Source organism: Leptopilina heterotoma, unplaced genomic scaffold, assembly GCF_015476425.1.
Source record: "Leptopilina heterotoma isolate Lh14 unplaced genomic scaffold, ASM1547642v1 Lhet_340, whole genome shotgun sequence".
Lineage (NCBI taxonomy): Eukaryota > Metazoa > Arthropoda > Insecta > Hymenoptera > Figitidae > Leptopilina > Leptopilina heterotoma.
Window position 1 is genome coordinate 547,571 of NW_025111028.1, and position 13,990 is coordinate 561,560.

General features: G+C 23.5%; 1 protein-coding gene across 2 annotated transcripts; it reads right to left on the bottom strand.

The window, feature by feature from the left end:
* Nucleotides 1-1,632: 1,632 nt before the first annotated feature.
* On the bottom strand, nt 1,633-11,083 carry LOC122505092 (endocuticle structural glycoprotein SgAbd-2-like). 2 transcript variants are annotated; one of them, XM_043616538.1, is made up of 3 exons: nt 10,951-11,083; nt 9,169-9,311; nt 1,633-3,970 (listed from the first exon to the last, which is right to left on the bottom strand). In XM_043616538.1, exons 1-3 carry the CDS (start codon nt 10,960-10,962, stop codon nt 3,697-3,699), a joined length of 429 nt encoding a protein of 142 aa, XP_043472473.1. In that variant the 5' UTR covers nt 10,963-11,083; the 3' UTR covers nt 1,633-3,696. The 2 variants fall into 2 exon arrangements, with proteins under 2 accessions (XP_043472473.1, XP_043472472.1); XM_043616537.1 differs by having other exon boundaries at nt 10,927-11,061.
* Between the last annotated feature and the right edge of the window lie 2,907 nt (nt 11,084-13,990).

Genomic DNA, 13,990 nt, shown 5'->3' on the forward strand with positions numbered 1-13,990 from the left:
TGAATTTTTCATACTTTTAACTTAAAATTGTGTAGATTTAATTTTTTTTGTAAAAGTTGAATTGAATTTTTTTTTAATTTATTTAAAGTTTTTATTTTCTAATATATATTTGATTGAAGAATTTCCGAATACCTGAATAATCGATGAAATTTCGTAAAATTGAATTGTAAACAAAATGATTTGAAAATGTTGAAAGAAATTTTTCAGAAATTATTAATAATAATTAATTTACACTTTATAAAGAAGAATTTTAGTTAAAAATTGTGGAAAACAATAATTGGATTAAAATAATGAAAGTAATTTTGAATAAGTTACAGTAACAATATTCTTATAATATATGATGATTTTATCAGTCCAACATTTTTAATTTGTTATAAAACATGAAGATATCGATTGCTCCGAGTCAAAGACTCGGAGTGATCGATATTTTCATGTTTTATAATAATTTTTTATAAGATGTTTAATTTCAAAAAGGTTTAAATTAAAAATTTTGTAAAATATAAATGTAGTTTTAAAAACCTCAAAAAATTCCGTTTTTTAACCTGGAAAACCTGGAAAAGTCAGGGAATTTGAAATGAGTAAAAGCGTGGCAACCCTGAATTGAATTATTTTCATAAATATTAAAATTTTTTCACAAGAATTCAATTATTTAAAAAAAATTTAATAAAAGAAAAAATCATTTATTTTTTTAAATAAAATTCTTTGCTGTATTTTAATTATTTTCAGTATATTTTAATTGTATTCGCCGAAGAATTTAAGTATTTTAAAAAATTTTATTAAAATTCTTCGTTTACAAGCAATTGTTAAAAAATTTTTATATTATTCTTCATGAGAATTCAATTTTAAGAAATAAATTATTCTAACAATTATTATTTATTATTTTTATTAAATAATTGAATTCTCGACAAATTTTCTAATAAATATGTATTTCAAAATTAATTTATGTTAAAATTTTAGAAAATAATTGAATATCAGATATAATTTAAAATGATTTCTTTAAAAAATGCAATTGTTCATAGAAATTCTATTAAAATCTACGAAATAATTCAATTATTTTTAGAATCTTTGACAGCATTTTTTATATGAATTCAATTGTTAGAAATATTCAATTATTCAATAAATTATTTATTATTGTAATTATATAATTGAATTCTCGTTGAACCTTCTATCAAAAATTACAGCTGTAATTGTCAGAAATTATTCAATTTCAAAAAAGGTTTTACATTGAAATTAAAAAAAATGACTCGTTTGAAAAATTGTAATTAAAATTTATTTAAAATAATTTAATGTTTAATTCCCGTAATTAATTTAAAGAGATTGATTTGATTTGATTACTCAAACATCAAAAAGTTTGGTTACCTAAATACCAACTGAACTATTCTTAGACCAAATTTTACTGATTCGGATTAAATATTTTTCTCAGCGAATAATTATAATATTGAAATTCAACAAGAATAAAACTTGTGATTTTTCATTTGTAAAAGTAGAGAAATAATGAAATTACAAGGTGAGCTGGATTATTATTGACGTGTCCATATCCATATATTATTAAGAAAGGAATGTTAATTATATATAATTTCGGGCAATAAAAATTTGATTATTTTAAATAGATTCACATGTGAATTTCTCTGCGTCAAAAGATTAATGATCTTTCGTAATTAATATTCTTTCATAATTAATATTAATAATTATAAATTTATAATATTTCAAAATACTGAAATACATAATTTTTTTTAATTATATTTTAGAAATTACCCAAAAAGCAGGAATGATTCTTTTTTAATGAGTAAAACATAAAATGAAATATTTTTTACACGTGCCTCTTTGATTGTAAATAATGTAATTATAATATGTATAAAATGGGAGATAATATAATACTAATTTACTAATGTAACATTTATAATATATAGTCTTGTCGAGTTATAAAATCGAACGATGTGTACATCCACCCGACATAGTACATGTATTTATAGATAAGAGTATTTTTTCTGGAAATTATATTCGCTGGCACTACTATATACTAATACCAAAATTTACAATATAATAATATAATTTGCAAACGGATATTGGAAAGAAAAGATTTTACTTACTTTTTTACGGATGTCTTAAAATTATCTAAAGTGGCAAATAATTGTCAATTTTCTAAAAATTCTTATTCAGTGTTAAGGGGCCTAAGTTTATGATAATGACCCTTAACTTGAAAGTATAGAATTGGAATGAATTGGTATAGCAAAAATGTGGAACAAATCAGAATTTGATCCAAATTTTTTGTATCAATTTGATCCAATTTGGTACCAATTTTAATCCAAACTCTTTGTACAATTTTGGTCCAAATTCTTTGTACCAACTTTGGTCTAACTTGGAACCAATTTTGATCTAATTTGGTACCAATTTTGATCCAAACTCTTATTTGTACAATTTTGATCCAAATTCTTTGTACCAACTTTGGTCTAACTTGGAACCAATTTTGATCTAATTTGGTACCAATTTTGATCCAAATTCTTTGTAGCAACATTGATCCAACTTGGAACCAATTTTGATCTCATTTGGTACCGATTTTGATCCAATTTGGTACCAATTTTGATCCAAACTCTTTGAACAATTTTGGTCCAAATTCTTTGTACCATCTTTGATCCAACTTGGAACCAATTTTGAGCTAATTTGGCATCAATTTTGATACAATTTGGTACCAATTTTGATCCAAACTCTTTGTACAATTTTGATCCAAATTCTTTGTACCAACATTGATCCAATTTGGAACCAATTTTGATCTAATTTAGTACCAATTTTGATCCAAACTCTTTTTAGAATTTTGATCCAAATTCTTTGTACCAATCTTGATTCAATTTGAAACCAATTTTGCTCTAATTTGGTACCAATTTTGAACCAAACTCTTTGTACAATTTTTGATCCAAATTCTTTGTACCAATTTTGATTCAACTTGGAACCAATTTTGATCTAATTCGGAACCAATTTTGATCCAATTTGATACTTTCAGGAAAATTGTGTTAAGAATTTTTTAAAAATTTACACAGTGGGATAGATTCTGGAAACTTTCTTGGAAGGTTAGTGAAATATTTTGTAAGTTACAGGAGAAGGGTTCGACCTAATATCCAATGTGACTAACTAGGTTTTTTTTTACTGTACAACATACTGAATCTAGATTCTATCTTCTATCTGCCAGAAATTTTTTTTTGTTAGAAATCAAAACCCCTACTTCGAACAAATTTTGTTGAAAGTCCCTCACTAATCTTCCAAAAAAAGCAACCAAGAATAAATCATTCTTTCTTGATAATCATTATAATAAATTGTACAGCTCTCTGAAGTTACCATCAATGTTCAGCGTCGAAAAATATTTTTCTCACGAAACCGAAAAAAACCATCACTTAATTTTTCCCAAGGTTTAAGGTTAAAAGGGTATTAGATACTTTCTAGATGAATGAAAGAAGTAAATTTAGTTAAAATTTTATCACTAAAAATAAAAAAAAGTTTACGATGCTGAGCGTCGATGTCAACTTTAGGAAAGTACTGGGTACTTTTTGTACTGGGTTTTCTAATGAAATAATATTATGTCGGTTAACAATAATAATTGTTTTTTTTCCTTTTTTTTAATCTTGTTTTATCTTATATAATTTACACACAGAGAGACATTTATCAAAAAAGAAAAAAAAAGAAGATTTGCGCTGTGATGGCCATTCAGTACCTCCTGTTGTATGGCTCCTCTTCCTCAGGATGAGCGGCATTATACGCCAAGGCTCGTTGAATCGCAACAGGAATTGGAGGTGGTGTTGGTAAATGTGCCCCACTTGCTTGAAATCCGTTTTCATCGGCAAAATATGAAACAACAATTGGTGTTCCGTCTGGCGCCGTGTAACTGTACTGACCTCTCACCGTTTCCACTTGACCTGCAGGACCTCCGTTCTTTGGCTGACCTTGTTCCGCTACTGATATCCCATTTTCTGTGTCGTAGCTACAACATTATTTTTTGTGTTAGAAATTATTATTAACTTGTGTTTAATAATTTGGGTGAAAAATATTTTTTTATTTTGTGTTCGAAATTATTATAATTTTAGTTTAATTGTTTGCAGAGAAATATTTCTGTTATTTTGTTTTTATGGATTGTGTGTGTGTGGAAATTTTTATCGGATTCTGGACAGAGTTGTGAAAATAAAAATGGTATTTTTTTTTTTTTTAAATTCAATTTCCAAAATTAAGTGGGTGCTGCGGCACCCACTTAATTTTGGAAATTGAATTTTAAACTTTATAAAGTTGAATATTGTTTATGAAGCTGAAACTTGACCCAATTTTTTTAAAAATGGATTTATCAGCTTTTGAAAATTTGCTCCGGAATTGTTTTATATTCTCGATTTCGTGGAGGAATAATTCGATGCTCAGCGTCGACGCTAACTTCAAGAACTTAATATTTCGATGCTTACTTTTTTCAGTCTTAAATGTACGTTTGCCACTTTTTAAAAATTAATTATTGAGTACGAAGCCTGCAATGTTGAAGCTATAATTAAAAATATCCTGTATTAAAATACAACAGAATGTAAAAAATCTTCAACTTATTTTAGTGTTTTTTTCGGACTCAACAAAATATTTCCGAAAAAAACGGGCGTTGAAATACGTTACGTTCGGTTGCATTCTCTCACAGAGTGCAGTGCTTTTTATTATTGCATGAAAACATACAATGTCAGGCATATCTGTTTGTGCTCGACTGCATAAACATATGTATTTTTAAGGCTATATACCGCATCTCTGATGTGTCTATTTGGAGTTTATGAAGTAAGAAAAATTATCATGCACAACCAACCACTAAATTGGACAGTTATCAGGATAAAATTTTAAAGCCAATAAAAATCCTCTCGTTTAAAAGTCAAATGAGATTACACACAGGATGTGTTAAAAGCATATCTCAATTATTTTTAAACTACATTATTATTCCCTATAGTCTCTCTCTCTCTAATCTCTTTTTGCAAATCCTTATTTCTTTATATAGCCTAAAAGCTAATTTTCGAAAATTAAACGATTGGATACTTGTAATTTTGAGTAGGTTTATTACTTTTTCGAAACTTATCACTATTCTTTTTTGAAAAATAATTATCAGATAAATATGGAGTTGAATCATTAGAATTGTGTAATGGGACTAAAATCAAAATGATTATACAATTAAAGAGTGTTTCTGAGGAAATGTATAGTACAAAAGGAGCGAGACATTCAGAATGAAATAATAAAATGTAATTTTTATGATAAGGGAAATGGGCGCACCTTCTGACAATAAAACTGTTAAGTAGGTTAGTTAATTATAATTATATCCGATTGCGTAATTATATAGGGAACTACGCAAACGTGTATGATGCTAATGATTAACATCAAAGTTAATTACATTTCTCTCAGTCAACTGTTAGTTTCATTGTAAACACACATTAATAATTTTCGCCTCTTTCATTCAAAATCTGTCCATAAAGTGGTAAATGTTACGTATAGCATTTAATTTCAAAACAATCGTACCCTTTTTCTCGATAAAAAAATCACCTCTTAATTTTTTAACAGCACTAAAAAAATAATATCTTTTATACTCTTCGTTCCGTTTTTTTATCCCTTTCTGAATTAATAAAAACAAAAATTTGATTAAAAAAAGGTGTAATACGGAAAAAGGAAAAAAACCTTTGATGTAAATTGTATACTCTGAAATACAATTTTTTACTAATTTGGAACTTCCCCTTTTTTAAATTCAGGAAATAGTTTTAGGGGGTTTTTAATTTTCAAACAGGGCGCTGTTTGAAAATTAAAAATCCCCTAAAACTATTTCCTGAAATTATTACTTATTGATAATTATTACTTTTTGATAACTTAATGATAAGTAATAATTTCAGGAAATTGTTTTAATAAAATTTAGCGAAAAATTAAATTTAGAATAGTTGCTTTTTATCTAATGAGAAAATTATTATGATCCCGGGAATTTGCATAAATTTCGAATAAAGATAGAAAACAATAATAGAAAGAATGATTTATATTTGTATTAAATAAGAAACAATGTAATGAAATTTGTTTTACAAATTTCTGGTAAGCATGAATAGAAGAATAATTCCTTTATAATGGATTGCAAATAAATGATGAAAGCAATTGACAAAATCATAAATTCTATCTCTGGAAGAATGAATTGCGGAGGAGTCGTTCGTGAAAGTCGTCGACTTGAATATATATGTTACACGTGTATCTGTCACGCGAGAATTATGCATAAAGGTATAGATAGCACGCGAGTGTATTGACACGTATCTTATCTATTTCTTTTTTCTCAATAAACAATAATCAAAATAAAGTGAGTTTGCATTCTTGTTAACAGATGACAATTACAAGATTTGCAATTAATTAGTCAGTTAGCTACTTTCTCTGATGCTGAATTACAGTAGCGAACTACCTTATTGTTACTATACTTCACGGGAGAATTTCATTTAAATATAAGAAATGAATTTAAATTATTATTTTTTGGGTAAATAATAGAAAGTAATATTTTAGAGACTTTTTTTGAAATTCTCGCATTAAGAGAATTTTTTTCTTTTTTCTAAATTAAAATTTTTTTTAAATAGTAGATTACTACTAAATTAAATTTTTTCTTTCTTAAAAAACATTCCTAACATTATTACTTATAAATTATTTAGTAAAAAATTTTATTTAGAAGAGTTGCGATTACAATTTTCATTAATAGATGAACTTCAAAAGGTTTCAATTTGAAATTTTAGAAAAATTCAATTTTGAATGAATTCTATTATAGAAAGAAAATACATCTCTTGATGAATTCAATTAGAAATATATGCAAGAACTTAGATTTTTGAAAAATGTTAATAAACGAATTCTTCTGAAATTATTAAAATTTCGTAATATATATTTAAATAATTATTAAAAATAATGGATTTCTAGAAAATTTTTATTCAAAACTAAATAGAATTGAATTTTGGAGAAGTTACAAATAATTGCAGAAATTCAATTATTTTCAAAAGAAATAAAATCTGGCTCCCATAAAAATAAACGAATCAAAATTTAATTTGAATTAAATTCAATTTAAATTTTAAATATACAATATATAATTTATATACGATGATTAATATACAAAAAGTAATTTAAAGGTATTTGGCTCCTATAATAATATTTCAATCGTGATTTAATTAATATAATTAATTTAATTAATAAAATTTTTTCAAAGAATTCAATTATTTAAATTTTTTTTTTTTATAAAATTCTACACAAATATTCAATTATTTCTAGAAATAACAAAATTTTTACAAGAATTCAATTATTTTAAAACACAATTTTCAAAAAAATTTTTCGAAAAAATCAATAATAATTTTTTAAAAACATTTTTTTACAGATTCTTCGAAAGAATTCAATTATTTTAAAAAAATGTAATAAAGTTCTTCGCAAGAATTCAATTATTTTTACAAATAGTAAAATTCTCCTCAGGAATTCAATTATTCTGAAAATTTTCAATAAAATTCGTTACAAGAATTCAATTATTATTTTCATAAATAATGAAACTTATCATGAAAGTCAGGATTCCAATTATTCTTTATTTAATTTTAATCGAATTTCTGGAAAAATGTAATTATTGTTGAAAATTGTATTAAAAATAGTCGAAAGATTTTAATTTTTGTTCAAAAAATTCTTTTTGAGAATTCAATTTTAAGAAATTTTCAAATATTCAAAAAATTATTTATTTTTGTATTTAAATAATATTGAATTCTGATTGAAATTTGAATTTCTAAGAAAAATTTATTTAAAAATCAATTTTAGTTAAAATTTTTGATAATTAAATGTTAAGAACATTATAACTTGAATTTTTAGATATAATTGAATTTTCAAAAAGGTTTTTAAATTAAAATCTTTGAAAATCTGAATTTGTCATACTTTGAACTAATAACTCTGTAGAAAATTTTTTTTTTGAAAAAGTATAATTCAAATTCTTTTCAATTATTTAAAGTTTTAATTGTATAATATTATTTTTGATTAAAGAATTTCTGAATAATCAAAATTTCAAAAAATTTTAAAATCCAAAAAAATGAATTTGAAAATTCTCAAAGAACTTTTTTTTAAAATTATTAAAAATAATTGATTTAAAGGAGAATTTTAATTAAAATTGTTTAATTATTTTCAAAAATAATTAAATTCTTTGTTGAAATTCAATTATTTGCAATATCTACACTATTTTTATAAAATCTAACAGAGTAATTTAATTCTTAAAATGAAATTTTAATAAAAATTCTTCGTAAAAATTCAATTATTTGCATAAATAATAAAATTTTCACAGAAATTCAATTATTTGAAATGCAATCTTAATTATTTTTAATATAAATTTTAATCGATTTCCTCGAATAATGTAATTATTCTTAAATTTTTTTTTAAATTTGTCGAATGAATTCAATTATTTAAAAATTTGTTGATAAAATTCTTTATATAAGAATTCGATTTTGAGAAAAATTTAATTTTTTAACAAATTATTTATTTTTGCAATAAAATAATTGAAATTTCGTAGAATTGAATTGCAAATAAATTTATTGGAAAAATCTCAAAGAACTTTTTCAAAAATTATTAAATTAAATAAGTTATTTAAAGAATTTTTGTTAAAGATTCTAGAGAATAATTATTGAATTAAAATTGTGAAAATAATTTTGAAAAAGTTACACTAGCAATATTTTTGCAATATATAAAATAATGATTTTATCACTCGGTCATCGTTAATTATTATAAAACATGAAGAAATGGATTGCTCCGAGTCAAAGACTCGGAGTGATCGATTTCCTCTTGTTTTATAATAAAATTCTCCTAAGATGTTGATTTTCAAAAAAGTTTGAATTTCAATCTTTTGAAGAATTTTAATTCACTTCGAAAAAATAATAATAATGATTAAATTTTTATTTAAAAAAAAGTTACTGATGTTTTTGAATAATTTTCGATAATTGAAGAAATTTGCAAATAAATGTATTAAGAATAATTTTTTGATTTTTTTAATAATTTTTAGAGTGAATCAGAATATTTTTAAGGGTCGAGTAAGAGAAAAAGTTAAAATTCAAAATTTAGAAATTTAGAAATTTTTTAGAAATTAGGGAAAAGTTGGAAAAAATAAAATTTTTGTGGCAAAATTTGTTTTCCTATAATTATCGGAGAACTTACCTAAATGCATAGGAGCCATCAGGTGATTGATCATGTGTCTGTCTTAGAATTGCAATTCGCCTTCCGTAATAATTATCAGGATAATATGGATATCTATTGGGGAATTGACCATGGACTATTGTCACTAATGCCAGAACAGCCACCTATTCGCACAGAAAATATATATAAATGTAAATTTCATACAAATTAATTCTTCCTTATAAGACGTATTCGCAAAAAAAGGAACTGCATAATAACATACTATTAACGATTTTATAACCACGCAATTTTTCATACTATCGCTGATCTTGTTCTTCAAAATTATAGATTAATTAATTTTAATTAGTTAACCTTCTTGAAGGTCGATTACAACTTTTTTTTTGTTCTTCTCGTTGTTGTTATTGCTTATCTCTACGTATATATATTTTCCTACGTTTATGCATTTCTGCTGCGAGTAAAATTTAAATTTTATGCGTTTTAACTTTATCAGTAAATAGAATTTTGTAAAAATTTTACCTCGATTTTTACTAAAAATTTTATTATTATAAATTCTCATCAGAGGGGAAAGAATTGTTTTTTGCTGTGTTTATTTACTATATTATTTTTACAGTGTGTTTCAATTTTAACGAACCTTCAATAAATTCTTGCTTTTGCTATAGAGTTAGTTAATGAATTTATAGAGAAGACAAAAATATTCTCAGTCTGGAATTTTAATATGAGGCTAAAGTCTGTAGTGTTTTGAAAAAGAATTTTAATTCTTAACTCATCTGTAATTTTTCAACTTCAAATTTTTTAACTTCAAATTTAAAATAAATTGAAAAGAAAAAAAATTTTTAAAAATTTTTTAAATTAAAAAAAATTTTGAACGGATTTTTAAGAAATAAATTCCTTATTTAGAAAGAAGTTGTCATCAAATAATTAGAGTTTGGAGACAAAATAAAGAAAATTTTTTCTTTTTTAAAAACGTTGGGGATTTTGGTCTCTAATTAATTTAATTCACTGAGAAAAAAATTTATTTAATTCAAATAACCGATTAACTTGTCTGCTATCAAATTTGGTTAATTCGAATTATTTTTTAAATCAAATAAATTTCGAACCATATATTTGAATAATTTTAGTGTTTGAAGCAAATTCAGAGTTTTTCCAAGGATAGCAAATTGAGACAAAAAACGTATTAAATTAAAATTAATTATTATTATTAATGTTTTAAATCAAAATTTTTGCGATTGCAACTATTTTGATACGTTTTTTTGTCTCAATTTATTGATATCCTTAGAAAAAACTGTGTTTACCTCTAGAGGACTGGGCACTTAGTTTAACGAATTTTTTTATCGAATTGACTTCTTATTTCTAAATTTTTTTAAATAAAAAACTACTAAAATTTGTCCTCTAAAGGTTAATAATTAATATTTAATACAATTGAAGCAAATTTAATTGATTTAAATAAAAATTAATTTGATACACGTAAATATTTATTTGGTAATTGACAAGTAAAAATTTTGATCCAATAAATTTTTTTCAAAAAAAAAAAAAAAAAATTTTTTTTGAATGTTTCAAAAATTTAGGAAAACAAAAAAAATGTCACTAGCCACTCGTAAAAATATAATCCAAATTTCGCCGCGTAATTTTATCACTCGCGATTTTTATGCCTATTAATAATAAAATTGCGAAAAAAAAATAAAAATAAACTTTGAATAAAATCACTTTTTTTTTCGAAAAAATACAAACTGTATTAAAAAAATACAAAAACTGTATAAAAAAAAAAAATACAGAAATCACCACAAATAATTCCAAAGCACTCACAAGGAACTTCATGATTTTCTTATATAAATAAATATTTGTAAAATATTAATCCTTTGATTAATATAACTGGTAGTTGCTACTGGGGAACAAAGTACGAAGAGGAGATGAATCTGGTGCGAATTTATAGTCGACGGCGTTCAATCTTTTCTTTCTTGGCGGTGGTTATGAACATGTGGTCAAAGGAGAGGGGGGATCATCATCCTTTGGGAGGACGTCTCTATATAATAAAATCCAAAGTGGGGTGTATTTCTTCAAACACATTTACAATATCTGCATGTGGAGGTTTTGATTTAAAGTGCATTTTCCCCATTATTGTTCTTTTTCTTCTTCTTCTTCTTCTTCTTCTTCTTCTTTTGTATTGGTGTGTAATTTAAATGCCTATTCTTTTTGCTTTTACGATATTCAACATTGTAAACCCACTTGAGTTTGAGATTTCGATCCAATGATCATCATTTGCCATGGATCATCGAAAGGCGTGTTCTTTCCATTGCGATTCGATAATGTATTGCGAAATTTCATCTTCATTGTGAAATATTTTTTTTTTTCTTTTTTTTAATAAATTATGTATGATGGAAAATAGGAAACTTTGTGGTTTAGAAAAAATGTAGTGAGTTTGAAACAATGATTGATATTTGAAATATTAAGATAATAATGTGGTTCAAATTCTTTTTCTTTTGTAGTTCGTATTTTATAATCTTGATGAGTGGTTGAGAGAGAAGAGAATTTAGTTATTTAGTATTTCGATTTTCCACTTGGAGAACGGCTTTTTTTTCTTTGGATGGTAATTATTGTGAACCTAGAGAAAAGAATTTTTGTTTCAAAAAATTAAAAATTTGTCTGTTTAATAAAAACAATTATTTCTTTGAAAGATTTAATTTCATTTCTTAGTTTAATTTAATTCTTTTTAATTTCATTACATTTTTTTAATTTTATAACTGATATTAAAGAAACATGAGGCTGACATCCGTAACGTTTTTAAACGTATTTTGAAAAAAAAAAATTCTTTTCAAGTTAATTTAAATTCACATCCAAATCCAAATCTAAAAATTTTTTATTTGAAAGTTCAAATGAACGAACTTTTTTCCATTTAAATATTTTCAAAAATGACTAGAATTAAATTGGAAATAAAGTAAATTCAACAATTTATAGAAGAAACTTTAATCTTTATTATTTCCTTTTTGGAAAAATATATAAATTTCTTCTGAATGTAAAATATTTTTTTGTGATTGTAAATAGAGGATGGAAAATTAAACTATTTTCTAATGAGCGTAAAAATAAAACAATATATTAATGAGATATAATATTATTAAACATAATCAAATATGTTTTTTTATTGAGTAATTGGTTGTCCTGTAATATTATAATTTTTCCAAAGCAGACCTTGTCTAACTTTTCTCAGGTGTTACAATGGGGCGTATTATCTGCATTGAAGATCAAATCATTAAAATTCGCGCATCCTTTCATTTCGTTCTTTCATAAAAAAAACTGATATGACGCTTTTGCGGGGTCTTTCATATATATGTATAAATACTTTTGTACATTTATAAAGTATAAGAATTATCTTATCATATTCAAATTCAATTAATCAACAATTATTTTAATTATAAACAGAAAAGTCCTAATTAAGTTATTACTTCAGTTTCTCATACAGTAATATTTATACCTATCCATACTGATTTTTGTTATTTTTTCCCCTTTTTTGTTCCCTTAAATTAATAAAAAAAGTAAATTAACATTTTTTCTGTTATTTTTAAGAAAAACTTTCATTAAAAATTATCTTTTTGTAGGATTGAAGAAATTTTGATTTATAGGTTAGGTGACGTCAGAGGGGAATAAAGTAGTGACGCAGGGGAAAAAAGACTCGCGCAGCCGCTACGCGCCTGCGCAACTCTTTTTTCCCCTGCATCACCTAACCTGAAAATTTTGACTTTCATTCTTTTTTTTATAAAAATTTAAAAATATATATTTGAATTTATAAATATAAAATTTCCATTCTGATTTTTAATTATAATTTTTATACTTTGTTTGTTTTATAATTGTTTTATAATTTATTATGAATTATAGTTATAAAATAAAATTATAAATATAAAATTTTTATATAGAAAAAAGGTTCTTAAAACCAATATTGGAAAAATTCTCTAATACACCTGAAATCAAACATTTTCTCCTCCTTTTCCCTTATTTAAAAAAAAATAATTAAATTGTCATTTCTTGTATAAATTGGAAAAAATGTTTAATAATGCTCGAAGAAAATAATTTCTATTTTTTGCAAACTTTGGAAAAATTTTCTGAAGTAAATTTTCTAATTTTTATAGAAAAAAATTGTTTTTAAAAATAATAAGAGTTTTTCTGGAAATAACAAATTTTAATAGTAAATTTTATTATTTTCGAAGGAAATTTTAACAACTCTGAAGTAAATTTAACTAATTTTTTACTTGAATTTACTTTACTATTTAAAAATTATAATAATACGTTTTTTAAAAAATAATTGAATTTTATAAAATCGAATTTTTGACAATTTACATTAAATAATCAATTTTGTGAAGAATTTTAATAAAAAATATTGAAAATTCACGATTTTTTGAAAATTTTACTATTAAATTTTTATAAATCTCAAAAAGTAGATTTTCTAAAAATTTTAATTTACTGTGTTCAAAGATAATTGATTTTTAAAAAGTTATAGTAAATAAGTTCGAAGAAATAGTTTTTTAAAAATATTATAATGTAAATTTTTAAAAAAATGATTGAATTTCATAAATGAATTTTTGGACAATTAAACAAAATAATCAATTTTTTGAAGTTTTTTTATAAAAAATATTGATAATTCACGATTTTTTGAAAATTTTACTATTAAATTTTCATAAATCTCAAAAAGTAGATTTTATAAAAATTTTAATTTACTGTGTTCAAAGATAATTGATTTTTAAAAAGTTATAGTAAATAAGTTCGAAGAAATAGTTTTTTAAAAATATTTTAATGTAATTTTAAAAAAAATTGAATTTCATAAAACAATTTTTGAAAAATTAAAAAAAATAATCAA

Bases quoted from the DNA above. Each gene is read 5' to 3' on its own strand.
- LOC122505092 (XM_043616537.1), bottom strand. From the start codon at position 10,962: ATGAAGTTCCTTGTGAGTGCTTTGGAATTATTTGTG. The intron at 9,312-10,926 runs GTGATTTCTGTA...CTGTGCGAATAG, and splicing joins GTGCTTTGGAATTATTTGTG to GTGGCTGTTCTGGCATTAGT. The intron at 3,971-9,168 runs GTAAGTTCTCCG...ATAATGTTGTAG, and splicing joins GATGGCTCCTATGCATTTAG to CTACGACACAGAAAATGGGA.